The sequence below is a fragment of the Elaeis guineensis genome, chromosome 8 (genome assembly GCF_000442705.2).
Source record: "Elaeis guineensis isolate ETL-2024a chromosome 8, EG11, whole genome shotgun sequence".
NCBI lineage: Eukaryota > Viridiplantae > Streptophyta > Magnoliopsida > Arecales > Arecaceae > Elaeis > Elaeis guineensis.
In genome coordinates, this window is record NC_026000.2 from 8,316,935 (window position 1) to 8,344,828 (window position 27,894).

Sequence of the window (27,894 nt, forward strand, 5' to 3'; positions counted from 1 at the left end):
AAATTTACGAGCAAAAAAATATGACTTTATATCTGTTAAAGATATAATAAGTATTTAATATAATTTTTTTAAAAATATGGATACTTAATCAAATATAAATTATTTTATAATAAATTATTTTATTATTATCAATTAAATATATTAAATTTTTTTATATATATTTTATATTTTTTTTGTGAACCAAACGAGTCTTAAAAATTTTTCGCTGAGAGAGGGGAGTGAAAGTGTTGAAGTTGTTCGTTTGGTAAAATCTCGTTGGCATGGTGCACCAATGACGTAGTGCGACCGATGAAAGTATAATTTTTTTGGCAAAGAAAAATTATTGCTTGGAGCCTTGAATCACACCCAGGTAGACCACTCAAATTTTATATTTCATGAATTCTAGATTGCGTGCTATCGATCGCGTATGCGCTTTGAGATTTATGCTGGTCTACCTAGGCGTGGTCGAGGCAATAACTTCTCCTAGGCAGGAACAGTGTTCAAATGATGCGATCTAAATTTAGGGAAAAAATATATATTATTTTAGGCTGAGAAAAAAAAAAAAAAAAAAAAAGGCAAGGTGGCTACGAGGCTGAAAAAAGGAAAAAAAAACTCAAAATACTGTTTTCGCCAAGTAACATGGCAAAGTGGCGACGACCACGTGATCCTTCTTACCAAGACGGAAAGTTTCAAGATTTTTTTCATTTTCCCTCTCCCTGTTCTGCAGTTGTCACGCTCGAAGCGCTGCCGCCGTCCACCGAGCCTTCTCCCCTGCTCCCGGCGCCGCTGGCCGATCGCGAAGTGAAGGAGAAGAGCCACAGGGTCGCATGAGATTAGGGCGAGATTTCTTCTCTTTGCCGGGTCCATTTTCTGTTCAATTGAATTTTCATAAGCATAGCTTCTCCTTTGAATTTCACCATAATCGCTACCACTCATACATTCTCATCAATTCCTTTTTCATTTTCTGGATTATGCTGGTATTTTTTTTCCAAAATTTCAGATAGTAGGGCCAAAATCCTTTTCTTTCTTTTCCTGTTAAATCAAGGGAGGATGGCTTTTTTCCTAAACACTTTCTAGCTAGATTGCAAGAATATATATCAGTTATGATGGCGAATAGATTATTTTGTGACAACAAATATTATGGATTATGCTACAGCCGATGTAAAATTTTCAGATATCGATGATTTTATCTCTACATAGATGCAATGAAACTTAGCTGCTCTAGATATTTTTTTTGTGAGATGGACAGAGGTCCTAGATTACTGCATGGTAGGTTTCTGTTTTAAAAAAGCTTAAAAATTTAAATGTGGTTAGATATAATCTGTAACAGTTTTATCAGTTTCACTGATCTTTGTAGCCAGTTGAGTTTTCTGTGGATATCTTCTGGCAAAGTATCCAGTTAGCAGATGTTGGTTGGAAATCTGTGAGCTGAGATGTGGATAGAATAGTTAATTCTCAGAACTAAGTTCAAAGGGGAACTGAGGCAATAGGGGAGAAAAAGTGAGATTTTCCTTTTGAGAGGTGTTCGTGGGAACAAGTTAATCTAAGATTCTACCGAAGGAGGAAACACTTGAGAAAGAAAGAAACTGAGTAACACATGAGAAAACCTTCATCAGTGGCTGGCACGATTGTATGTGAAAGACTAATGGTTTCTGTTACGGTCGAGAGGTCGGATGGCTGGGTTTGCCTTCGTGCTCGCATACATGGGGTATTGTCCATTTTGACTCTGATTGTCTTTAGGCTTCAGTGGATCTTGGTTATTTGGAGTCTCATGGTTTTGCTCTTTAAAAGGTATCTCATATGGGAGAGAAGGTTCCAATCCTTATAAGCCATATTTCCTCTTGACTCACAACTGATATGGGATCAAAGATGTTGTCCCCTGACAACAGTTTCCTTAATTTTTCCAAAGTTGACAGCATATCATTGTTTTCTTTGCATTGTGTTAATTGTTTTTTAACCTATGTAATTTCAAAGAGCAAATGAGATGGAACACAAAAAGTGGAGTATAACTTCCATCCTGGATACTTTTTTGATGGTTTACTTATGTTGCTTGTGAGCCTTGGTTTATATGAGCCCCATGCAGCATAGACACAACTATGAAATATGAATGCAATAAAATATGCACATGTCAATATAATAAATCTTGAAAATCATATGATTTTACACAAACTAGGTTTCGACAATAAATTAGTTCATATTCTTTCCATTTAAAAAGAATCTACAAAGTATAATGGGTTATCGTGATAATATATTTCATAGTAGCACTCTATATAATAACATTAACATTTCACAAACTCATCATTGGTCTTCTTTCAAATCCATAGGGCATAGTTCATACGATAACATCAACATGCTATTAAAATGGGAAAGAAAAATCAACACCACCAATTCTTAAATCAACCATCCATCATAAAAAGATTAACATTCATCCACCGAAAAATGACCTCCTCATTCCTGAAGTATCTGGGAAATACCTGGCTCCTCTTTTTGAATTTTAAAGAAGGATACGTAAATAAGCATAGAGATGCATCCTAGTTGTATCCAATGAGCGTACTTATATCTGATATATATTGATATGAGTATGGCAAGCAATTCCAAGTATCTCTTGATCCTTGTTTGGGCCCAATTCCTCCTAAAACAATGTTAGAAGCTGCTTGAGATGAAACTATTGAACCACACTTAAGTGAACGGATAAGTTTCTTCAACAAATTCAAGCAATTTTAGCCCTATTTGTGAGATCTTATTGTTGACCTTCAATAATTATAGGCTCTACATGTTTCTTAGAAAAATTCTTTAAAGAATTCTATTCCATGCTTGAATTTTAGATCATATGGTTTCTATAAACACCTTTGGCATCTCAATAGGTTTGGGTTGCTTCATAGTTTGTGGCCTCAAGAGGAGAATCTTGTTTTCCCTGCTTCCTTGTGCAAAGGGTATTTGTGGGACTTAAACTGAGGAAAACATGGGATAACCTCTTTTTGAAGGTCTTCAAATTCAAAGTTCCATGCTTTTCTTTATTTAAAAGACCTTAACATTTTTCAAGCACTTATTTTCTGCATAAGATTCTCTGGCATGTTTTTTCATGAATCATTGCTTCTCCTTCTTAATTAAAATAAGGTTTGGACTACACACTTGATGCTAACTCCTTGGACAAGGAGTTAATGATTTAAAATTAATGATAGGCTGTTCAAATTGAAGATCCAAACCATTGAGCATTATCTACACTACAAAAAAAAGCCTAAAAGCCAAAAATTATGTATTTTGGTGGTCTCTAACGTGTGCATCAAGTTGGTATAAAAATAAACAGTATCAATTGTAGTAACATGGTAAAATCCATGACAGGGCATATAAATCAAAGATCCATTTTATGGGTTATAATCTACATATCTTAAAACGTGGTTAGATTTAAATTCACTAGATGTTGATGGTTAGATCATATGGTATATAGTATCATGCTATTGAAATTGTCCATTTTGATACATGCTGGATGATTAAGTTAGAGACCACCAAAATACAAGATTTGAGTTTCCAGGCATTTTTTGTAGTGTAGATCAAGTTTAATGGTTTGGATCTTGAATTTGGATTGCCCATCATTGATGTTAAATCTTTAGATCCTTTTTCGAGGAGTTAATGTAAAATGTGTAGTCTAGCTCTTAAGATAATGAGTAACCTTCTGCATTGGTATTTATTTTATATATGTCATAGCCCAAAACCAAGCCCAATCCAGCAGACCCAAGCCCATTCAAAAAAAAAAAAAAAAAAAGAGAAATTTTGGAGCCAGCATGTGCCCTGCACGTGCTAGGCTGCGGGCAGAGAGTTTGGAACTGAAGAAATTCATGGAATTCTTCTCCCAATCAAATCCAAAAACCATCTAGGAAATCTGATTGAAATCGAATTGAAACTCTCCCTAGTTAAGGTCTATTTAAAGACCTCAATCTCAACAGTTATTTCTCACAAAAATCACCGATTAATCACTGAGTTCTTCCCTTCTTTCGTCTTATATTGCCGACGGATTAATCTTCTTGTGGCCGTCGAAAATTGAGTCAAACCAAATCCAAATTAGGTAAAATCTCTTCTATTTTATTCTGTCAATCTTTTAGAGGTTTTTATCTTGGATTTTACTGAGTTTTCTACTGAAAAATCCCTTAAAAAATCCTTGTTTTTCGAATCCCCTGTTTTTGTCTTTATTCTTGATTTGCCGTCACCGTGGGCCGCTGCCGGTCACCGGACCTGACCGTTCGACGTCACCGGGGACTACCCCACCGGTCGGAGGGGTGGTTGGCGGGGGGGGAGGCCTCTTAGTTCGAGAACAAGAGGGAGGAAGACCTCCCTATTCCGTGAAGAAAGAAGAGGAACAGAGTTCCCTCTTCCGTGAAAGAAAAAGAAAAGAGAAAAGAAAAAGAAGAAAAAGAGAAAAAGAAAAGAAAAGAAAAGAAAAAGGAAAGAAAAAGAAGAAAAAGAAGAAAAAGAGAAAAAGAAAAGAAAAGAAAAGAATAACTATAATAATAATAATAATAATAATAACAAAATATATATATATATACTTATATATATATAAATAAATGAATAAATAAATAAATAAAATAAAAAAAATGATGAGAGAGAGAGTTTCTCTCTCTTCTCTCTCTTCTTTCAGTCTGAACTCTGATTTTCTCTCTCTGGAATTGGACTTTCTCTCTCTACTTTCTATCTCTAGAATTTTCTCTCTCTAGATTATTTCTCTCTCTTGATGGATTTCTCTCTCTAAAGTTATTCCTCTAGGATTAGCGTAGTGGAAGGCTTCATCTGATGATTTTGATCGAGTTTAGGGAAGAGTTTGATTTTAAGTGAGGTTTTGATTTGGGATCTGTTTAGATTGAATTTTGAATTAAAATTAATGTAAAAAATATAATTTTGGATAATAGGTACGGAAGAATCTCCTAGAAGTTAGTCGATCTGTTCATTCAGTGCTCCGTGAAAGGTAAGTAATGAATCATCTTCTCGAGATATTTCATATTTATTCTGAAAATAAATAATTATTCTCTGAAATTATGCATGATTTATGAAATTATGTTTTGAAAGAAAAGTGCTTTTGAAATATTATGGTACATCGATTATGCACACGTTTAGTGAGAAAAATTATGATATATTATGATTCAAAGTGTTTGATACAGATCGGATTTTTTTGCTCTCAGCCTAACTATGTTTCAGTGGGCCCCGCCAATGGGGATTATACGTTTGTTTCAGTGGACCCTGCCAGTGAGGGTTGTGCGCTGGTGCTTTGTGGACCCTGCCAGTGGGGGTTGTGCGCTGGTGTTTGTGGACCCTGCCAGTGGGGGTTGTACGCTGGTATTCTGTGGACCCCGCCAATGGGGGTTAAACGTTGGTCATAGTTAAGGCTGTTGAGTTACGATTGTTTTGCATCAAATCGGATTTATGATTATATTATATGTGAATATTTGAAAATATTGGATTTGCATTAAATCAGCATGAAATATATTTTTATGTTTAATTGCAATATTATTCTTAAAAATTTGATAATATCTGAATTATCTAGTTGAGATATTTGTTACTTACTGGGCTGTCTAGCTCATTACCTTTCTTTCTATTTTTCAGATTCAGATAATTAATTTCGAACGTGGGAAAAAATATTGGGACAGAGCTTTTAGCGGCGAGATTTAGCATTGTCAACTTCATTGAATTTAGATCTATTGTTTTATTTTTAGTAAAATTTTATTGGATGTAAGATATTTGATTTAAATTACTTGAATCAAAGTTGAATAATAATTATTTGAATTTATTCCGCTGTGATGCATTGATATCGTAATGAGATGCCTTGCATGCTTATGGACAGAGTTCTTCATGAGTATGTGGCGGTTGCCGCGACCCTCGATTCACAATCTCGGGTCGGGGGTGTGACAATTAATATGGTATCAGAGCATAAGTGGATAATTATGACACAGAATTTGACATAGTATGAGTGTAGGTGGGTAAACATTAAAAATATTGGGACGTTAAAGAATGAGCATCATAATAAATCTATCCTAACAAATAGATAAATGAATCTAATAAGGTTTTACTACTATAAGGTTACCATGCCTCCCCGTAGAATGACAAGAACTACTCAAGGAATTGCAAGAGAGACATCACAACCACGGGATGGTAGCACTCCCCATCTGATCAGTGGCACCCCTCAGGAGGAGGGAGTCGTAGATCCTAATGGGAGTACTTCGAGAGCACGTCATGAACCAGATATGGCTCAGTTAATGCAGACCCTAATCAGGATGGTACAAGCGCAACAACAAATACAGCAGCAAATGCTTGAACAACAGCAGATACAACGAGATACACAACAACATCAGCATCCACCACCACAACATGGAGAGCAACCAGTACAACGGAATAACATTTCAGAATTTAAAAAGCTTGCTCCTCCAGCTTTCAAGAGGACTACTGAACCTTTGGAGGCTGATAACTGGATAATGGAGATGGAGAAAGCCTTCGCTGTCCAAGAGTGTTTTGATGAAGAAAAGATTCGATATGCAGCTTATTTACTACAAGGAGAAGCATACAACTGGTGTCAGCGACTACAGCGCAAGTATGAACAAGACGGCAAAATACTTACCTGGGAAAGATTTCGGATTGCATTCTATGATTAGTATTTTCCTCGGAGTATAAGGATCCAGAAAGAGCAAGAGTTTATTTATTTGAAGCAAAAGGGTATGAGTGTGACTGAATATGAAGCAAAATTTACAGAGTTAGCAAAATTTGCTCCGAAATTAGTGAATGGTGAGCAAGAACGTGTTCACAAGTTCGAGATGGGACTGAGAACTGAGATTCGAAAACAAGTGGTTCCATATGAATTGACAACTTATGCAGATGTGATAAACAAAGCACTGATAATTGAAAGAGAAGTCAATGAAGAACGTATGGAAAGGGAAAGAAAGCAAAGAAAGAGAGCAAAATCAAATGATACACAAGGGCAGAATAATAAAAACATCAAAAGATCAGCTAAGGGAGCAGTAGACAATAAGACTCAACAGATTGATGGTGAGCCGTGCTCTAGATGTGGCAAAAATCATGCAGACAAGGATTGCTATTGGAATACAGGTGCTTGTTTCAAATGTGGTCAGATGGATCATAAAATTGCTAGCTGCTCGCTAAATACTGAAAATCAAGTTGGCCAAAGAACTCATGAAGGACAACATAAGGGTGGTGGACAGATTTCTAAAACCCAGGGAAGAGTTTATGCGCTTACTCAACAGAATGCACAGGCTTCCAATACAATGGTGACATGTATGAAAAATTTCGAGGACGAAATTTTTTTTGAGGGGTGAAGAATGTCATAGCCCAAAACCAAGCCCAATCCAGCAGACCCAAGCCCATTCAAAAAAAAAAAAAAAAAAAGAGAAATTTTGGAGCCAGCACGTGTCCTGCACGTGCTAGGCTGCGGGCAGAGAGTTTGGAACTGAAGAAATTTATGGAATTCTTCTCCCAATCAAATCCAAAAACCATCTAGGAAATCTGATTGAAATCGAATTGAAACTCTCCCTAGTTAAGGTCTATTTAAAGACCTCAATCTCAACAGTTATTTCTCACAAAAATCACCGATTAATCACTGAGTTCTTCCCTTCTTTCGTCTTATATTGCCGACGGATTAATCTTCTCGTGGCCGTCGAAAATTGAGTCAAACCAAATCCAAATTGGGTAAAATCTCTTCTATTTTATTCTGTTAATCTTTTAGAGGTTTTTATCTTGGATTTTACTGAGTTTTCTACTGAAAAATCCCTTAAAAAATCCTTGTTTTTCGAATCCCCTGTTTTTGTCTTTATTCTTGATTTGCCGTCACCGTGGGCCGCTGTCGGTCATCGGACCTGACCGTTCGACGTCACCGGGGACTACCCGACCGGTCGGAGGGGTTGTCGGCGGGGGGGGAGGCCTCTTAGTTCGAGAACAAGAGGGAGGAAGACCTCCCTGTTCCGTGAAGAAAGAAGAGGAACAGAGTTCCCTCTTCCGTGAAAGAAAAAGAAAAGAGAAAAGAAAAAGAAGAAAAAGAGAAAAAGAAAAGAAAAGAAAAGAAAAAGGAAAGAAAAAGAAGAAAAAGAGAAAAAAAAAGAAAAGAAAAGAAAAAATAAATATAATAATAATAATAACAAAATATATATATATATACTTATATATATATAAATAAATGAATAAATAAATAAAAAAATAAAAAAATGATGAGAGAGAGAGTTTCTCTCTCTTCTTTCAGTCTGAACCCTGATTTTCTCTCTCTGGAATTGGACTTTCTCTCTACTTTCTCTCTCTAGAATTTTCTCTCTCTAGATTGTTTCTCTCTCTTGATGGATTTCTCTCTCTCTAAAGTTATTCCTCTAGGATTAGCGTAGTGGAAGGCTTCATCTGATGATTTTAATTGAGTTTAGGGAAGAGTCTGATTTTAAGTGAGGTTTTGATTTGGGATCTGTTTAGATTGAATTTTGAATTAAAATTAATGTAAAAAATATAATTTTGGATAATAGGCACGGAAGAATCTCCTAGAAGTTAGTCGATCTGTTCATTCAGTGCTCCGTGAAAGGTAAGTAATGAATCATCTTCTCGAGATATTCCATATTTATTCTGAAAATAAATAATTATTCTCTGAAATTATGCATGATTTATGAAATTATGTTTTGAAAGAAAAGTGCTTTTGAAATATTATGGTACATCGATTATGCACACGTTCAGTAAGAAAAATTATGATATATTATGATTCAAAGTGTTTGATACAGATCGGATTTTTTTGCTCTCAGCCTAACTATGTTTCAGTGGACCCCACCAATGGGGATTATACGTTGGTTTTAGTGGACCCTGCCAGTGGGGGTTGTGCGCTGGTGCTTTGTGGACCCTGCCAGTGGGGGTTGTGCGCTGGTGTTTGTGGATCCTGCCAGTGGGGGTTGTACGCTGGTATTCTGTGGACCCCGCCAATGGGGGTTAAACGTTGGTCATAGTCAAGGCTGTTGAGTTACGAGTGTTTTGCATCGAATCGGATTTATGATTATATTATATGTGAATATTTGAAAATATTGGATTTGCATTAAATCAGCATGAAATATATTTTTATGTTTAATTGCAATATTGTTCTTGAAAATTTGATAATATCTGAATTATCTAGTTGAGATATTTGTTACTTACTGGGCTGTCTAGCTCATTACCTTTCTTTCTATTTTTCAGATTCAGATAATTAATTTCGAGCGCGGGAAGAAATATTGGGACAGAGCTTTTAGCGGCGAGATTTAGCATTGTCAACTTCATTGAATTTAGATCTATTATTTTATTTTTAGTAAAATTTTATTGGATGTAAGATATTTGATTTAAATTATTTGAATCAAAGTTGAATAATAATTATTTGAATTTATTCCGCTGTGATGCATTGATATCGTAATGAGATGCCTTGCATGCTTATGGAGAGAGTTCTTTATGAGTATGCGGCGGTTGCCGCGATCCTCGATTCACAATCTCGGGTCGGGGGCGTGACAATATACGTCACTGAACTTAATACAGTTTCAAAGTTGTTTCATCATCAAGCTCTTCAGGCAAGGCAACATGGAACTATATGTGGCTATTGATTCTGAGCTGGTTATGTTTTCATATAAGTATCTGCTTATGCAGTTTATTATTATTATTATTTTTACTATATAGAAATGAAAACTAATTTTCCAACTCGAATAAAAATCTATGCGTAACACTGAAATATTAATTGATTTGGTGATATAAATTGTAAATACCAACATGTATTTCTGGAAGCAGCTTTGTTAAATCTAATATTTTATAATTTCGTCTGGTACAATCTTCTTAAGTTCTTTATACAACGTTTTTAAGATTTATGAAGGTATTCTTTTCTCAGAGCATTGTTTTTCATAGCCTTAATTCTGTGGTCAGGAGGAGTTCACCAATTTCTGAATAAATTTATATTAAGCCTTCGCAGACCTGGGTTTTTAGGAAGAGTAACTGCTAAATTTCAAATGATATTTGTCTTGGAGGAAGAAAACCATGTTTCCTCCCCCAATTGCTGGGCATTTTGTAGGCTTGATTTACACCAGGAAATAAACTTCTTTTTTAACTTCACATAGAAATTTTCGTGCCGGTCTTAGTTTTTCATGAAAGTCTCTCTCCCTTGTCAGACAACTATTGCATATCAGTGGAATGGAATGAACTGAGACACCTTGCACAGTTCAATCTTTACCTGCTTCCAATAAGGGCAAGGGATCACCTAAAAGGCCAATCACTGTTAAGGATAAAGAGTCACCTCCAAAGCTAGATACCACAGCTAACAGTCCTGAGACACCATTAAGTTCACACTGCACTCATTCCCAGGCTGCTCCTGACTGGACCACACATGAAAGAAGGTTCTTGTGAGTGAGATTGCTGCTGTGGATGAGGACTGGGTTAAAGCTCTCTCTATGCTTCAAAAATGGAAGAAGATGTCTGACAACTGCAAGGCATTTGATGTCATCAGGTCTTCTGTGCAAGAGGAAGTGGGAGTCACAGCTTGCTGATTACAGGAGGATCAGGGACTAGGAGCCCAGATATCGAGTGGGTACCCGTTGATGCTTAGTGGGTGAGAAGAGAAAACGATCTAAGCTTCCAGCTTTGTTTGACCAAGAAGTATTTGATTCAAGGGATGCCCTTATTAAGGCACAGGAGACTTGGTCATGCCTGGGGAATAGTGCTGTAGATGTTCTTATTGGTAAAGCTGATGCTGATTTAGGTATGTTAATTACCTTTGTCCCAGTTAAGCCTTTCATTTTATAAACAGACGCCGGTTACTTATTCATGGTGATCACGTATAAGGTTTAGCTGGAATTCTCAAGATACACTGCTGCATAAATTTCCAGTCTCCTCTCTGAAGAAATATGGAAGATGGAGGTAAAATGTGTTGATGACTTCAGAGGACTTCATGGGTATTGAGGCACATCATTACTTGAAACCCAGTTCACAGCCTCCTCAGCATTTCCCCAGAGCATATCTCATAAATTTATATAACTCAGGCAGCATTCTAGCTGAAGTGGAAAAATAGGAAATCCAGATAAATTTTGTGTAGACCTAATGTAAAAGTATAACTAAAAGGTATTTTAAAAGCTATTCGACAGAATATCTGACAAGATTCTGACCTTTCTTCCCCTGAATGCATGGAGCGATTATTAAATAAAAAAAGCATGACTTAAAAATTTGTAACTCATTGCCACATCATGCCTCCATAATTTAGTTATCTGTAAAAGGAATTTTCTGCAGCAGTGGATCCTTTTTTCCTGAGTTCTGTGAATTTAAATCCCAGCCCGATCTGTTTTGATTATTATTCTCAAATGTGCACGACCATATCAATTTTTCAAAATTTTGGTTCTGAGGAGGAAACACAGATTGAGACTTCCAAGAGCACAGATAAGGCACAAAATATGGCCATGAAGCTGCAGGAGAATGCTCAGCATATACATGCCATACTAAGAGGAGAGTTAGAGGATGATGCAAGGTTCGTGCTCCTGTGGATTTGACAAAACCCTATGCTATGGAGACTGACTTCACTAGGCGACAAGCCAACGAGCTCATCAAAGCTTTTGGGAGCCTTGGAATGACTCTCAATCAGATCACTGAGCTAATCAAGAATGGTGAGTGTGAAGGAATTAAACCTGTAACTTCAACAGCACAGTAAGTATAGTTCTTTTAATAAGATGCTGGCTTTGAGCTCATGTCTACATAGACTGTTTAACAGAATGTAAAGGTGCAAATAATTGATCAATTGGTTAGTACGCAAGATTCCAATCTCTGTCTGGAATGCTAAAGTGGAGATGGTGAAACTTGCTGTAAGAGCAACTAAGCTTTGTATGAGGGTGTGAAATTAAAGCAACGGCAGAAACTGTCTGGAATGAGGATGCTAGTTATCAGGAGAGCTGATGAATGGCTTGGTTGAGAGAGCTGCTGTAACTTTTTTCTGTTTTGGTTTCTGAATAGTTTCTTTTGATGAGACCTACCCTCCGATGCCCTAGGGTCTTGGTTAAGTTAATTTAGAATCCTCTCTTGTACTTCTATCTTTTCTGGGTAGACCTTTTAGACAACGATGCAAGTTTTGCTGCTCCAAAAAGAACTTGCATGAACGGATCAACTCAGCTTTCGGATATTTTCTGATCTTCTCAAAAAAGCAAGGATGAGAAGCCATTGACTTGTACAGTGGTGTGATTTCTTCACAGCTTCTAGTTGAAGTTTCAGCAAGAGGCAAATTTCCATCTCATTTGCAGTGAAACTATTGAAGTGTATCACTCCTAAGATTAAGTCTTCATGAGCTTTATACTTAAATATCTATAATTTTTTTTCCTTTAATAAAGTCTAAGAAGTACCATAAATTCATATTAATAAAGGATGTGCTCAATAAACCTGCTATGTTGGGCATGTAGAATTAATATCTGGAAAAAAGGGAAAGAAAATGCATACTTTTGTTCATACCATATGAAAAAAAATAAGACTTTCACCACAACTTACTATCAGTTTTTTTTCTTCTTTTTTCTCCCCACCAAACTTGTTGCAGGTTCAGAGTTGAAGCCTATGTTTATCTATCTTCAGGAACTGTATTTCAGCAATATTTAAGCCTTTCTTTTACAGGGAAAGCAAAAACCCAAAAGCATTTCTATTTATCCAAGGAAACTTACAGCTTAGCTTCTGCTAGTGCTTTGCTTTAAGCCTCCACTCTGTAGGTGATCCATGGATGAGAGTACACACAAGCAAAATGCTCTCATTTGAGCAAATGTACCTAGCCAGCCAATCAGCTACAAAATTACCTTTAAGTGCATCGGCAAGATCGTACTACTAATTAATTTATGTTGGTTGTTCATGTCTTCTGCAAGGGTGAAAATCGTTGAAGCAGTGTTTGATAAGGTAAATGTTTAGGGAGCTGGCTGTTTTTGATTTCTTTTTGCAATTAAGTTGAAAAGGCCAAGGTTAATTCCACTTGTGTGACGATTATCTTACAGCCAGTGGATTGCTTGAAGTTTGAGAAAGCATCAGGGGCTGAAATCGTGAACTTCACACCGAAGGTGGTGCTCACCAGCTTCATCTTGTGACAAACTGAAAAATAAAAAATTATCCTTGGTTCTGTCCACAGAATAGGGGGTCAAACATTATATGGCATCTCAGTGCTCTGTGGATGGATAAACCATTGATGTGATGTGATGCTGGATATGTGGGGGAAACAAATGAGGGGTTATTTTTCAGCAACTGAAATGCTTCCAATTGGGGGATGTGGGATCTGCTGGCAAGCTTGCCAAGCTGGTGAAGCCTCTTCAGGTGCTGCCTTGACTAGAATTGCTTTTACTTTTTCGCATGACAAATCACTCCATTTCCATTCACCAATCATGCTACATCTAACTAAATGAGGCCCCAATACCAAGTACATCACTATATGATTTGCAACAACCCTTGTACAGTGCTTGAAAGATTCTATAGATGAATTTCTTTGCATCTTCCCTATTATAATAATGAGCCCATGGTTCTCTTTCAAGCAATCATTTTATAATTAGGATAAAAGCAAAACATATTTTTTTTATGGTTTTTGGAGGTCCTGTTTTCTTAATCTTTGTATTGCCCTCAGTCTAGTATATACCTAAGTATCTTAGATACATATACCTAAGTATCTTAGATATATATACGTAACTTCAGCTTTTGAAGTAGAGAAGAAAATAGAGAAATAAAAATTTAAGCTCATTTTCTTCCTTTTTGATGCAGGGTCGGAGATAACAAACATTTCCTTGTGGTTTACTGAATTATTGACTGTACGTACTGTAAGGGTGGCAAGTTTTGACCGGACCTGAGAAACTGATCTACTTGTTGGGTTGGCTATAAACAAATTTGAGGCATGAATATATAAACCTTGATCTATGTTGCATGGGTTGGTTATAAAATAGCTTGAGGCCTAAACAGGTCAACTCGATCCAAATGCCACCCATGCACCAATCCAAACTGGAAGAGGCATTACGGACAACAAAATATGATTACTTGCTTTTTTTTTTTTTTTTTTTATCAATACTTTTAAGGTTAGTTTTAGCTCAATTATTTCCAAGAAGGGATACTAAGACAGAAATCACCAAAGCATGTCCTGAGCAAACTTTCCTATCATTAAAATCTGGCAGAGATGAGATCTGTGATCAGAGCCAGTCAATCAGTCAAACACTCAAACCTAGCTGAAGCTAGGATCGTTGGACAAGTCATGACCAGTTTGAAACCTCAGTTACGAAATGACCAAAATGGACGCGCAAAATGGAGCATTGTCTAGTGTCCGTGTGTGGTCCGCGGCTGGTCCTCGTCCCCTCCGGCAGCCGAGCATGGGTAAAATAGTCATTTAGGTATCAGTAGTCGGGCGTGTTACGCCCGCGAACCAGGGCCGCTCATTCCGTGAGCAATGTGTTCAGCCTCGTTATTTAAGTACAGAAACGACCACAAAGATGACCAAAAGCACGGACGTCCGCATAAGAATTCCTGCATGGGCTCATAAACCTCAATTAATGGCTTCTCGAAACGAGCCTCATTCCAAAGGCAAATCTTTGATTGTTTTCATATTCGGCAATTCTTAATACGCTCTGTTGCGGTCAATCCCCATCATCCGATCATCGATGTCGTGCATCTGTAAGAAAAATTTTCATTGATCGAAGATGTCTTCGATGAAGATCCTCCGACATCAAGTCAGAAAGGAGGCTAGACAACAGTGAAAAATTAGGAGTTCAGTGGAAAAGAGAGAAAGAGCTCAAGAGCTTAGAGACGCTTCAGAGAGCTTGAGAAAGCTTATTCAAACTTATCAAGACTGTTGCCTTACCCCATTTTATAGTAGAATGCAGTATGATCCCGCCATTAATGGTGCAGACAACTGAGAGTTGTCAAATCATCGGAGACTGTCAAATCATCGTGGGTTGTTAAGTCACTGGGATTAATCCATGTCCTTAGTGGGACAATGTCCCAGGACGACCATACCGCATGTTCTTGACAGGACAACTGCCCATAGCGACTGTACGGTGTTTGGACGAACTGGCCGACTATATGTCGGTATTCGGCTGTCGAGACGTCGGGTAATGATCCAGAGACACCGTCGGTTGATCTGGTGTCTTACGGAAGTCGGACGTCGGCTGCCACCTCCGACAGTGAGTTGGTGATTTGGACTCGACTGCTCGATCGGTCGGAAATAGTATGGATCTGTTCGATCGATATATCTTTGATCGGATATTGTCGGCAGTCATTGTCGACAGTTATTATCAAAGTCATCGTCGGAGTCGTCCGTTGGTTCGATCGATAGAGTCGGATGTCGATCGGATCGATCCGAGAATGAGTCGATGTATAGAGACCGATCAATATATCTCAACACGTCCGATTTACTACATAGAGAAACTTCGAAGCCCAACTCTGATACCAACGTACCAATCCTAGCATTGGCGACCTCGTGAGTTAAGCCATTCCCCTCATGCCAGATTTGTGGAGGTTATTTTTGGTACCACGTTCGGGCCTCCCAGCAGTAATCTTATCAACTTTTTTTTTTTTAATAAATGGTTTCCCTTTTCACTTCACCGATTGGAACACCCACATTCCTGAACCTGGGAACGGCAAAGGTGCAGCCCGCGAGCCACGTCGCCGTTCGATCCACGATTTAAACGTGGGTGAAGGACGTCGCAACGAGAACTTATTGGCTGGACCACGCCCAGGTAGACCAGACGTTTCTGTGGGCCCACCGGTACGTCGGATTACTTTTCTTGCCACGTAATAAAACTGAGGCCGATTGCTGCATGCTGTTGGGTGTGCGACAGGCGACAGCCGATCCTTGCAATCAATCATGCATCATATTATTAAATTAAATATTACTAAATACGGTCTCTCTCACGCAGCTTTCCCGTGTAAAAGAGGGAGATCTCTATTCATGGCATCTCCACGGGGTGCTCGTTCTCATCTTCCGTAATCTCTTTTCCCTCTCTCCCTCACTGGCCCTTGGCCTCCAGATCTCGCCCTCTCCCTCCCTGCCTTCCGGCCGCCACAAAACCCTAAGTTCTGCTCTATTTGCGCTGCGATCGCCAGTGATCTCCGAGTAGATCTCCCCTCGGATCGCGGAATTTGGCTTACGGATCAGTTCTTCTTTTTTGTTCTTGATCTCGATCCGCCGAGATGGCCTACGGCGATCGGCTGACGACCTTCGAGGATTCGGAGAAGGAGAGCGAATACGGATATGTCCGCAAGGTATCGTTTCGGACTCGTGTCCGTTCTTTTCCCGCTACTTGGATCAGATTGGATGGAGTTTGTATGGTTTGATTGATTCAAGTTTTTGTAAGTCGAGATGTATTTAGGGCTTTTCTTGTTTCCTTATATCATCAGAACATATTCAATTTCTTTCGCGTCGATTCATCTCGAGTGAGTTTTAAACATAATGGATTTTACAAGATCGAAATTTTCACCTGATTTCGCCTGATCAAAGTTATCTGGTCGTCGAACTGTTAGAATTGCCATGGAGAAGTGTTCGCCGAGTGCCTAGTAGCCACGCTTTTGTATCATGATTAATGTTGATTTTTTGAAAGCTGTTTCTCCCCTCCTACCACATTATCGGTCTCGATACAAACTGTGTGATTGTACTCTAGTATGCTTTGCTTGAGGGCAAGATGTGGAATCTTTTGCTAAATATGGATACTTTGGTTGTTGCAGCATACTTTTTATGTTTTTTTCACTCAGCCTTCATGTCAAGAGAGATTTTTTATCACATGGTTCGATTGATTCGGTACAGAGCCCCTATATGCTTCTTGAGAGAAAATATGTACATTTGTTGGCATAATTCTCTCAATCACCAAACAACTGCATAAAACTTGTGATCTATATGAGAAAGGCATGCCTTCTGTTAGATCTTTAACCCCGAATATCCAAATCAACCAACAAAAAAATGATTGCATTTATGCATGTATATCAGTTTAAATTCCATCCTACCATGCCTTCCCTTTCACTGTCAACATTCTGCTGCATTCCCTCTCACTTTAATCATTAGATGGGAAAAATGGCCCAAATAAAGAGGATCATTGTACTTAGACTGTTGCTATCATGACTTTCTTTAAAAAAATATGTGCCTTTTATTACATCAAAAGCAAATGAAATTTATATTAAACTTCTTAGTTTGATAGTAATATTAAAGATCTGCTAAGTGCTAACCACTGCAGTTGGGTGGAATGATTGTGAAACTTTTGCTATATCCCAAAATTTAGTATGAGTACTAGGAACACTTAAATGCATTTTCAAACATTTGCTGTTTGCCCGGTTGAGACCCATCCACTAAATTCTTATGGTTGTGAACATTTCTATAGAAAATGACACACCCTGGGAGTTAAAACATTTCGCTCTGTCCCAAAATCTAGTATCACTGGTAGTAACATTTAAATACATGTTCAAACATTTTGCTGTTTTCACCACATTCTTATATCTGATTTTGGAAACCAGATCTCACCCCCCTCATGATATCCGCTTATAAGATTGATTCTCATTATAAGTAATGATATAAGAACCGAAATTCCTTTTTTAAAGTTTGAATTAATGAATGAACAACTGGTTTGTTCATGTAGACTTATAGAAGCTTTGATGAATGAAAGGCTTTAGACTAAACAAAGTATATCTATCAATAAGCACTTTGACAAACTAGGATACGAGTTCTCTTGTTCGTGGTCATGATAGCTTCCTTCAAGTTCCAACCAGCCATCCATGACTGTTTAAATGACTTTTTTCCACCTCATTTACACCTTATCAAACTTTCCCCCTTTGTGATAACATGCCCTTGAGGAAAAAGGACTTAAACTAACTAGGATGGTTTTGGCATGTGCAGCAAGGGCTTTAGGAGATTTCATTGAGAGGACATGTAAGATGTGTGTCTCAAATTTTGGACATGGAGGGGGTGACATGAGGTAATTGGGTTATAAATTTTCTAAAAGGGAAGAATTTTGCACTAGGATATGAAGTGCCTTTCAAAGAATGAATGGAGAAGAGGCATCTACAAAGTGGACCTCACATACTTAGGGCAACGGTTGTTATTTGTCATTAGTTGTGGTTATGCACAAGCTCTTCACATCTTGGATGACATTGTTCAATTGAAAACTTGGTCCTTGCTCATCTAGATCTTTTAAAATTTTAAATCTTCCTTCTTATAGTTGGAATATTTCTTGCATCCAAATGGGTGTATACTGGACCATGAGATATGGTATTTGACATATCATCATCCGTATCGAACGATCCATTTCGAGGTACAGATAGACCTTATCCTTTAATAGTGTCTTCAGAAGCATTACTTTTGAATCTTGTCTCCAATTGTGAAAATCTCTCTTCCCTGACTGTTACCGAGAGTTGAGTGCTACGTCTTCCAGAAAAGAAGTTTTATCTTTAGCCAAATATCTTGAGACCAGCTCTCATTTGGATTTGCAATTGGTTATATCTGGATGCAAAGGTTTCTTGCCTATCCCTGTTTCAGCCATGAATCACATTTTCATATCATGTTTGCTAGCAGGTCTTTTTTTGGTTTGTTTTAATATGACTAAAGTTGAAACTTTCTGCTTATCGAAATGTTATCCATCAATATGTCTTTCCATTCATACATGGGATTTCTTTTCTGAATGCCATACATAAAATAGAAATATACCATCCCAAATATTCAGCATTCTTAAAAAAAGAAGTCTAGCTGTCTTACTTAGTTTTCTTCAACATCAACATTTTGTCAACATCAACTTGCTGGTTTATCTCCAAACTTATTCAAATGTTTGTTTGCTGGTGGGTTGTCCTTTGTTAGTATGCAACTTCATATATAGTAGTATCTTAGTTGTAGCTGATCTTTGCCCCAACTTTTTCCTTTAAGAATTTATGAATTGCTGTAGGAAACATTGAGCTCAACTGAACCATGATGAATCTATTTTTTCAACTACAATATCTTTTCCAACACTGGAAATAAATATTTCCGTGCAATATGACCATACCTGCAGGGACATGTATAGAAACATTGCAGTGATCTATACTTTCAAATTCATAATAGACTTCAAACCAACAAAAAAATTTATTTCCAATTCTCCTAGTTTTAAAACTTTAAATACTGTTTCCTGTAACCTGTTATTTGGAAGAGGGAAATAAGTCAAAAAAAATGTTAGACTAGTTGCTAGAGAGTATGGGCTTGTGAACTGTTGCAGCCTTCCCATGTCAACTGGCTAATAGAATTTGTTTCATATTATTGGAAAAGGCTCTATGCTCCTTGGCTGCTGCAAATTTTTCTTCTCTTAGACGTGGGTTGCATTAGTCCTCTCTTTGCCATTGCATGTCAACAATCCCAATTAGTTTGGAGTTCCAAAATGGCTTTTTATCATGCTTAACTCTATCATTGGCCCATTGAGTTTGCTTATTTAATATTTGGAAGTGAGACTTCCATTTCTTTGACTGCAACATGATAATTTTGCAGAACTGAGCTTTAATTTGTAATTTGATCGACTCTTCCTTGAAAATTTGCAGGTATCTGGGCCAGTTGTTGTGGCAGATGGAATGGGAGGTGCTGCCATGTATGAATTGGTTCGTGTTGGTCATGATAACCTTATTGGTGAGATTATTCGGTTGGAGGGAGATTCAGCTACCATTCAGGGTATAGGGTTGATGGACCTTTGATCATATCCTTAGTTTTTTGTATAGCTTGTAACATCTTTCTTTCTGTTGTTCTTGTTGCATCGTTTTGATTTGGTACATGTTAGCACATGAGAACTTCAGAGTTGCTATAACATGTAGATCGTTGCTTGTATTTCAGTTTATGAAGAAACTGCTGGTTTGATGGTAAATGACCCTGTTTTGCGAACTCATAAGGTATATATTCTGGGATATCTTTCATGCAATCTATACTGACTGATTATATCATGTTCCCTTTTATGAGGTTGATGGTTTTTTCTGCAGCCTCTTTCTGTGGAGCTGGGGCCTGGTATTTTGGGCAATATTTTTGATGGGATTCAGGTTTGCCTATGAACTTAAGAACAATTGAAGTACATTTGGGCTTATATCATTTGCATGTTTCTGTTTAATTAGCTGCTTGTATTGACGAGACTTGTTTATTGTTGAGAGATATGGTGCAGCGGCAGTTTGGCCATGTTCCTCAATTTCATGTGTTTCAAAAACTATTAGGCTCTTTGTATGTCTTGTCAGTTGTCGTTGTTGTTAGTTGAGATGATTCACTTATTCCAACATCATGTTTTAGATGCCTAATGTGGTTCAACTATCATGCGATGATTCAGTTTTAACAGATGATTACCTGACAGCACACTTCTTTATTCTTCTTTAAAACAGCGGCCTCTAAAAACTATTGCTTTAAAGTCTGGTGATGTTTACATTCCTCGTGGTGTTTCTGTTCCTGCCCTTGACAAAGATACATTGTGGGAGTTTGAGCCTAAGAAATTAGGTGAGTTGACTGAGTCATTTCAGTCGTTGGACTTTTGGCAGCTGTTTTGTAGAATCCAGAAGTGTGATCTTTTATTGTACTTGTTGCAGCTGTTGGAGATCTTCTTACTGGTGGGGATTTATATGCTGTACGTTATGCAACATTGGACAACCTTTTTCTTTTTAAAAATTTGTGATGGCTCTTTTAATTGATATTTGAAAAACTTTTAGCTTTCTCTATTCCAGTTCTATACAGATCGTAATATTGATTATTTACTATGCAGACTGTTTTTGAAAACACTTTAATGCAACACCATGTTGCACTTCCTCCAGGTTCCATGGGCAAAATCACTTATATTGCCCCTGCTGGTCAATATAGCCTGAAGGTCTGTGAGCAGTTCTCCCTGCTTGTGAATTTTAAGTCTATTCATCTTTATTGAGCAAGCTTGTTTGTTTTTTTTCCATCATCTGTTTTGCTTCCTGTATCTTTACTGTTGCATGATTTATTCAGGATACAGTGCTTGAGCTCGAGTTTCAAGGTGTCAAAAAGCAATTCACAATGCTTCAGGTTAATATCTTGTTTAGTTTCAGTTTGATTTTCTTTTAGCATTATGCTAAATTACTTTCAGGTTTACATAATGCCATTTTATGCAGACATGGCCAGTGCGTACACCGAGGCCTGTTGCAGCAAAGCTTGCAGCTGATACACCTCTGTTGACAGGGCAGGTAAAAATGAAAATATACTTTAATGGATCTCTGTTATCATTGACCCCATTTTTTTTTCTTGCATATTCTTTCGTTTCTTTCAGTTTTCTGAGTTGTGTAATTGGTCTTCAGCGTGTACTTGATGCCCTTTTCCCCTCTGTTCTTGGAGGGACTTGTGCGATACCTGGAGCATTTGGTTGTGGAAAAACAGTTATCAGTCAGGCACTCTCAAAGGTAACCATATTTTGAATGATACTTCCTTTTTTGATATTTTTCTGTTTCAATGTGATCTTTCACTTATTTTTGTCACCTCATCCCTCTCATCCAGTACTCTAATTCTGACACTGTGGTTTATGTGGGTTGTGGAGAAAGAGGAAACGAAATGGCTGAGGTTTGTGCCCCCACCTCTCCAGTTGTCAGTCCTTCCCATTTCAGTTTTGTCGGATATATAATGTTTATCACTATTCCAGGTGCTTATGGATTTCCCCCAATTGACAATGACATTGCCTGATGGCCGTGAAGAATCTGTGATGAAACGGACTACACTTGTGGCTAATACTTCCAATATGCCTGTGGCTGCTCGAGAGGCATCTATTTACACAGGTTTCTGTTCTGATCCCTGCATGCAGATGCAAATCATGGACTATTTGTATGTTCAAAGTCAAGAGAGTTAAACATCTGCTTGGTTGAACTAAGAGAAAGGGGTGACATAAGCAAATTGGAGCTGAATATTCTAGTTAAATTGCCTCCATTTGCCATTGCATGGAGAAACAAAACAACTATGTGGAGTAGGGCTCTTAACTAGGCCTGCCAATGGATTGAACTTAGTGCAGATTGAGTCTTTTCCAAATCTGGTTTGAAAATTTAAAAGTCGGGGCTCAGCCAACAACCTGATGGATTGGAGAGAAAGCTACCTGAACCCAATCCAGTCTCATTGATGGTTAGTGTTTGGGATTGGGAGTAAGGGCTGGGGATGAGGAAGACAATGACAGGGAATGAGGTGTTGGAGTTTAGGCTGTGAATTCAGGCCATGAGGTGGTTGGGTTGGTGGGTTCTTGTGTGGGTGGTTGGTATTGGGGCAGAGGGCTGCAGGGTTAGGGTGAAGGCATGGAGGGTAGTGGAGTGAGAGAGAAAAGGAGGGCAAGGCAGCCATTGCTGGTTTGGGGTGGGAGAAGGTGGTTGGACCAGGTTGAAGGAGGGATAGGATGGAGGAGATGGGGACGGCATGGGTAGTGAGAGAAGAGGACATGGAAATGATATTGTACATGTTTTGATATTCAAATATGTGATATAATCGTGATATTATTTAATATGTGTTAATATCATGCGGTAAGATAACTGGGTCACATCATTACCCAATTGCTTGACCCAACCCGAGTTCAGTTTTACAGGAATTTTAGGTTATCCACTCATCTTTAAGTGGATCGCTATTAGATCATTCGAGTCAAAAATATTGACCTGATCTGGCTTAATCTGATCAGATTGTAGTCAGAAACAATTAATTGACAGGCCTACACATAAATTAGACTTATGTAGACATATGAGATTTTTGTTTTGCTAGTCATGATTGAAGATAATTGCATAGTTTATTTTATTTCATAACTTATACTGCTTAGGGGATGCCATTATTTTTGACTATTAAATTTTCTAAGTACGTTTTGTTAGAAGATCTGATGTATCTCCTAACTTGATAATATCATCTTAAATTTTGGTTACTTTCCTTCTCTTGATAATCACTAATTGGCTGGATTAAGGATTTGAGATGTCTCAAGTACTTATTTTCTATAATTATTTAATTTGTCACTGCTCCCACCAATTCACTCACTCATTCTCATAGGCATGGTCGTGAGTGCGACTGCATAGTTGATTCATAAATGCAAACTCGGGTTATGTGGTATGGTGCTATCTGGACATTTTGCAATGGCTCATGCTGGAGCAAATGCACCTAGAAAGTTAAACTTTTATAAAAAGCCATGCTGTAAATCCTGATATACCAGAGTAATATGTAATAGAGTGCATAGTATCTTATCGATGCCTCTTTTCAATTTATTTATTCTATTCTTTTGATATTGTGAAAGTTAACAGAAAAAGAAAATGATCAAATGGGAGGTTTTGATCAGGGAAAGACGCACAATCTTCTCCAGTCTAGGCACAGCGAATGCCTATTTTCTCTTTTGAAGTTTCTTTCATAGCATTCACAGAGCCTTCTTAAGATGCATGCAATTTTTTTGTCAACATCAACATAATCAACCATCCAACCCAGTTTTCTTATGTTCACTTTTTCATTGCCAGCAGCCAAATAGGGCTTTAAAGATTGAAGCATTAGAGTGGGGTGGGATTTGGTGTGCACGAGAATATTATATTTTATAATTTTTATTAATATTTGGACCACTTTTGCTATATTCCCATATTTGATATCAGTGCATGCTTCAATTTTAGTTTCATTCCTCAGATCACATGAGGACGTCATTGTGCCTTGAAGAACTTTCTTTTGCAAGTTATCTTTATTCTGAAGCTTATGTGAACATTTGTTATGTAATCTTAAATGGTGATCTTGTGGTTTTATGTTTCCTGAAAAATGCATTTCCTTATGTTTAATAACCTTGGTTCTATTCAGGAATTACCATTGCTGAATACTTTAGAGATATGGGCTACAATGTTAGCATGATGGCTGATTCCACCTCTCGTTGGGCAGAAGCATTGCGTGAAATATCAGGTCGACTGGTAATTATCGTCAGATTTTCTTGTCTTGTGATAGATCTCTCTCTCTCTCTCTCTCTCTCTCTCTCTCTCTCTCTCTTTCTCTCTCTCTCAACTGATGCTATTTACAGTAGTGAGGAACTGAAGGTAGGCAATTCTGGGTTCTAGATCTTTTTCTTTATGTCAGTGGAGAACATCTTTGTAGACTTTGAAGCCGTAGTGATCCAACTTCATAAACAGTATTTAGTGGGTTATTAGGAAAATATACATGGTTGAAGCTGTGATACATATTGTTACTTTATGTGGAAGAGTGCTAATGATATATGCATAGACCATCTTATTTTGATTTTTAGAAGGATCTAGGGAGTTGTTTAAGCAGTATATATCTCATCTCAATTAGTGTCTTGTCTACTATGTAGCCTTTTGAGTTTACCTACTTTAAGAGTGCATCATTAACTCTGTAACTTATGGTAACCATATTCCATTGACAGGCTGAAATGCCAGCAGATAGTGGTTATCCTGCATATCTTGCAGCACGTCTAGCATCCTTCTATGAACGTGCTGGTAAAGTGAAATGCCTTGGTGGTCCTGATCGAACTGGCAGTGTAACAATTGTTGGTGCTGTTTCCCCTCCTGGTGGTGACTTTTCAGACCCAGTGACATCTGCAACCCTTGGTATTGTTCAGGTAAAAGGAGCTGCTGTTGGCTTAAGATATGATAAGCTTTTCCTCTTCTGCTTTTGTTAACCTTGTATTATTTGTTCATTGCTTTATCAACTTGATTTACAGGTATTCTGGGGGTTGGATAAGAAGCTTGCTCAGAGAAAACATTTTCCATCAGTGAATTGGCTTATATCATATTCAAAGTACTCAAAGGTCTGCTAATGCACCATACTTTTTATGATGTAGATTGTTATTTGGAAGTATGATTCTCTTGTTTGCTAGAGAGACTGGAACAACAAAAGAAAACAAAAGTGAGGAAAAAAATGCAGACTATAGTGAGGATTTATGCCAATTTGACACTAAAACCAAGTATTAAGCAACAGTAGTTTCTGTTCTTCCTCCATTTCTATGGGTTGGAGCACTTTTTCTGTACAAGTTTTTATATGTATGGTCTAGTTGCAGTACCTCATAGTGCACTCACTAGCACATACAAGCAAGACACTATCTTGGCCAAGTTTAATTTCAGCTGTCTGTTATATTATGTACTGCAGGCCCTAGAATCTTTCTATGAGAAATTTGATCCAGATTTTATTGACATCAGAACAAAAGCCCGTGAAGTACTGCAGAGGGAGGATGATCTGAATGAAATTGTCCAGGTAACCTTTCTTTCCATCTTGACTAATCTTAATGGTTTTACATTTTTAAGTATGTTGATCTCTTCACTTCTTTTAAATCTCCTCGGTAAATCATTAAAACTCAAAAGGAATACAGTCCATGAAAGGAAGAAGTTTTTCATGTTTTCCAGCGCATGAAATATATCGTTACCAAAATTTTATAGGCAGCATCTTTAATTTGTGAATGCAATGTAGAGCAGATGTTAACATTATTTGTGGACATTATATCTAATTTTTCACAATCACTTTATCCACAATTTAACTACTCTTTGATGTTTTCGTTTCATTGAGATATAAAGTCTGTCAGCATTTGTAAGAAACTTATCTATGGCAACAAGCCCAGGATAATGAGATTATCATTATCTTTTTTCATGTCCCAATTCGTTACAAGTTCTGTTGAGACTATTATTGGCAGCAGAATAATATTATTATCCAAAAATATTGTTCAGACATTCTTTATCTTCATCTGTTCTATTGTCATGTAAAATCTGCTATTATTTTTGATCAAACCTTTTAGACCTGTAGACATAAGTTTTGGATGACTGATGCTAGCTAGTGATTAAACCTGCAAGTACTTACTTTATTGCTATTGAGTTTTGCATTCCAAGTCTAATTTACCTGAAATACATGCAGCTTGTCGGTAAAGATGCATTAGCAGAAAGTGATAAAATTACCCTAGAGACAGCAAAGCTGCTGAGGGAGGATTACCTTGCACAGAATGCATTTACTCCGTAAGTATACTAATTCATGATAAGCTCTATCCTGCTGTTATATCAGTTGCTTCTGTCCCTTGTATACTAGTGGTTTTGCACAATCCCCTCATAAAAGAAACGTATGGCAATTGTGACAGATATGATAAATTCTGCCCTTTCTACAAATCAGTGTGGATGATGCGAAACATTATACATTTTAATGCTCTTGCAAATCAGGTAAATCCTGTGGTTATTTTAGCTTTTGAGAATTCTAATGATGATTCATTGGTTTGTTAGGAAGATATCTTCTGATTGGATTTGGCTTGCCAAATTGTTGCAAAAAGTTGTCATAAGTATCTGTCTAGAGTGTTCAATTTGTTGATGAAGAGGAATTAGTTGATATGATACCTCATTTTAACAATCAATTTCTGGCTGATGCTGATGAAAAGACTTACTTACCAAATGGCTGGAGGGAGATCCTTAAATTATATTTTTACTGACTCCCATTTTGTTTTATCTTCTAATGTATTTTATTGCTCCATATTTTTGAGCTATATTATTTGTTCCCTTTACTTACATGATGGTTTTCTCTGATTCTTCTAATTTACTCCATGATGTTGATTCGCAGGCAGTTGAGCGAGGAGCAGGTTCTGATGGCCAGAAGATAACATACAGTGTCATCAAGCATCGTTTGGGTGACCTTTTCTACCGTCTAGTGTGAGTAACTGGGTCCCCCCTTTAGTTCTTTCAAAATGGAGCTTCCTCAGATTTGTAACCATTGCTTAGTGCTATTGGTCCTGCTGTCCTTCATTTGGGACATCTGGCCACTTATACGTGTGAAAAGTTGGTGTAGCTTGAAGTTTAAAACAGAAAATAGTGCAGGACAACCGCCACCTGTTTCTGTGCAACTGTATCTTGCTTTTGAATGTTAACAACTCTAGTAGGAGATACTGTCTTCAGAGATTGTTAGTATAAAAGTAGATGTCTTATATGGTTACTTCATGCTGATGTTATTTAGATCTTCTGTGGGTGTTGTTGCTGTTCTTCCAAAAGGGAGGACCGTGTTTGTCATCTATTATATTTGAGCACAATTATAAATTGCACTGCATATTAGAGAACAGTGAAGTTCATTACAGTTGATCATCAGTGATAGGAAGTTGCATCTTTCTCAAGGCTTTTTAAAAAGCTTATATTTGTTCATGCTTGAATTGGCATTAACATGAATGCGGTTCTTTATTACTGCAGGTCCCAGAAATTTGAAGATCCTGCGGAAGGTGAGAATGTTCTTGTTGCCAAGTTCAAGAAATTATATGATGACCTTTCTGCTGGATTCCGCAATCTGGAGGATGAAACACGGTAATGTATAATTACTTAAAAGCACTGATGGAGGTGATGAGGCCGTCTCTATACATTTCCTGGTCGCTGGAAAGATTCCAGAAGCAGTCTGTTTCCTTCTTTTCTTTGTAGCAGCATGTGGTTACCCACCATGCTGCTAGTCTATGCTCTGAGCTTGCATATCTTGGACATTCTATTGTTTCATAGATCTGCCTTTTTGTTCTATGAGGTGGCAATGGATGAAAAAGATTCAGTTATATGCTCTCTTGTAATAAAAGGTGGATATATTGATAATGTTCGAAACCTATTAGTCCGTCTATTTGAATTGCAACCATTTTGATGGGTTGCTGGTGATAGATTTTAAGATATATACCAGACTGTCAATCAGGCCCTGGTTCTGGTGAAACCTTTTTTTTTCCCTTTTTGTGTGCGTGTCTCATATTCTCCTGCTGGTTTATATCCAGCGCCATTAACTTTCTCATCCTTGCATTGTTTCTGAACAGTCCGAATATTGTTCAAGTGCAAATATTCTCCCACAAATTGTGAATTGCTGTAATGTACTTATTCGCCACTTGTCCGTTCCCCTCCCATTTTCGTGGTGTCAGTCTATATTTTACGCCATATATATTATAGCTTTTATGCAGCAGATAACAAGGATCCACTGTGTAACTTATGCGGTGGTGGAGGCGGCCGGCATTGGGAAAAATTATTAGGTGGACCAGGTCAATCATGGATTTAGGATGA

General features: G+C 37.6%; 1 protein-coding gene, 1 long non-coding RNA gene and 1 pseudogene across 2 annotated transcripts; all 3 read left to right on the forward strand.

Moving 5' to 3' along the window:
- The first annotated feature begins 596 nt into the window (after positions 1–596).
- Positions 597–13,920, forward strand: LOC105050420 (uncharacterized). The gene is made up of 4 exons (XR_003801636.2): positions 597–840; positions 12,518–12,864; positions 12,960–13,272; positions 13,711–13,920. It is a non-coding gene; the product is annotated as an uncharacterized lncRNA (long non-coding RNA).
- Positions 10,144–11,734, forward strand: LOC114912614 (uncharacterized; annotated as a pseudogene).
- Positions 13,921–15,869: 1,949 nt separating the features above from the next.
- On the forward strand, positions 15,870–27,556 carry LOC105050418 (V-type proton ATPase catalytic subunit A). The gene is made up of 20 exons (XM_010930422.4): positions 15,870–16,197; positions 19,477–19,603; positions 19,763–19,818; positions 19,906–19,962; positions 20,293–20,404; positions 20,494–20,531; positions 20,667–20,768; positions 20,894–20,950; positions 21,037–21,108; positions 21,220–21,321; positions 21,416–21,478; positions 21,558–21,690; positions 23,705–23,811; positions 24,279–24,473; positions 24,576–24,662; positions 25,001–25,105; positions 25,757–25,854; positions 25,974–26,052; positions 26,444–26,532; positions 27,061–27,556. The coding sequence occupies exons 1-20, from the start codon at positions 16,126–16,128 to the stop codon at positions 27,173–27,175; spliced, it is 1,866 nt and encodes a 621-aa protein (XP_010928724.1). The 5' UTR covers positions 15,870–16,125; the 3' UTR covers positions 27,176–27,556.
- The last annotated feature ends 338 nt before the right edge of the window (positions 27,557–27,894 follow it).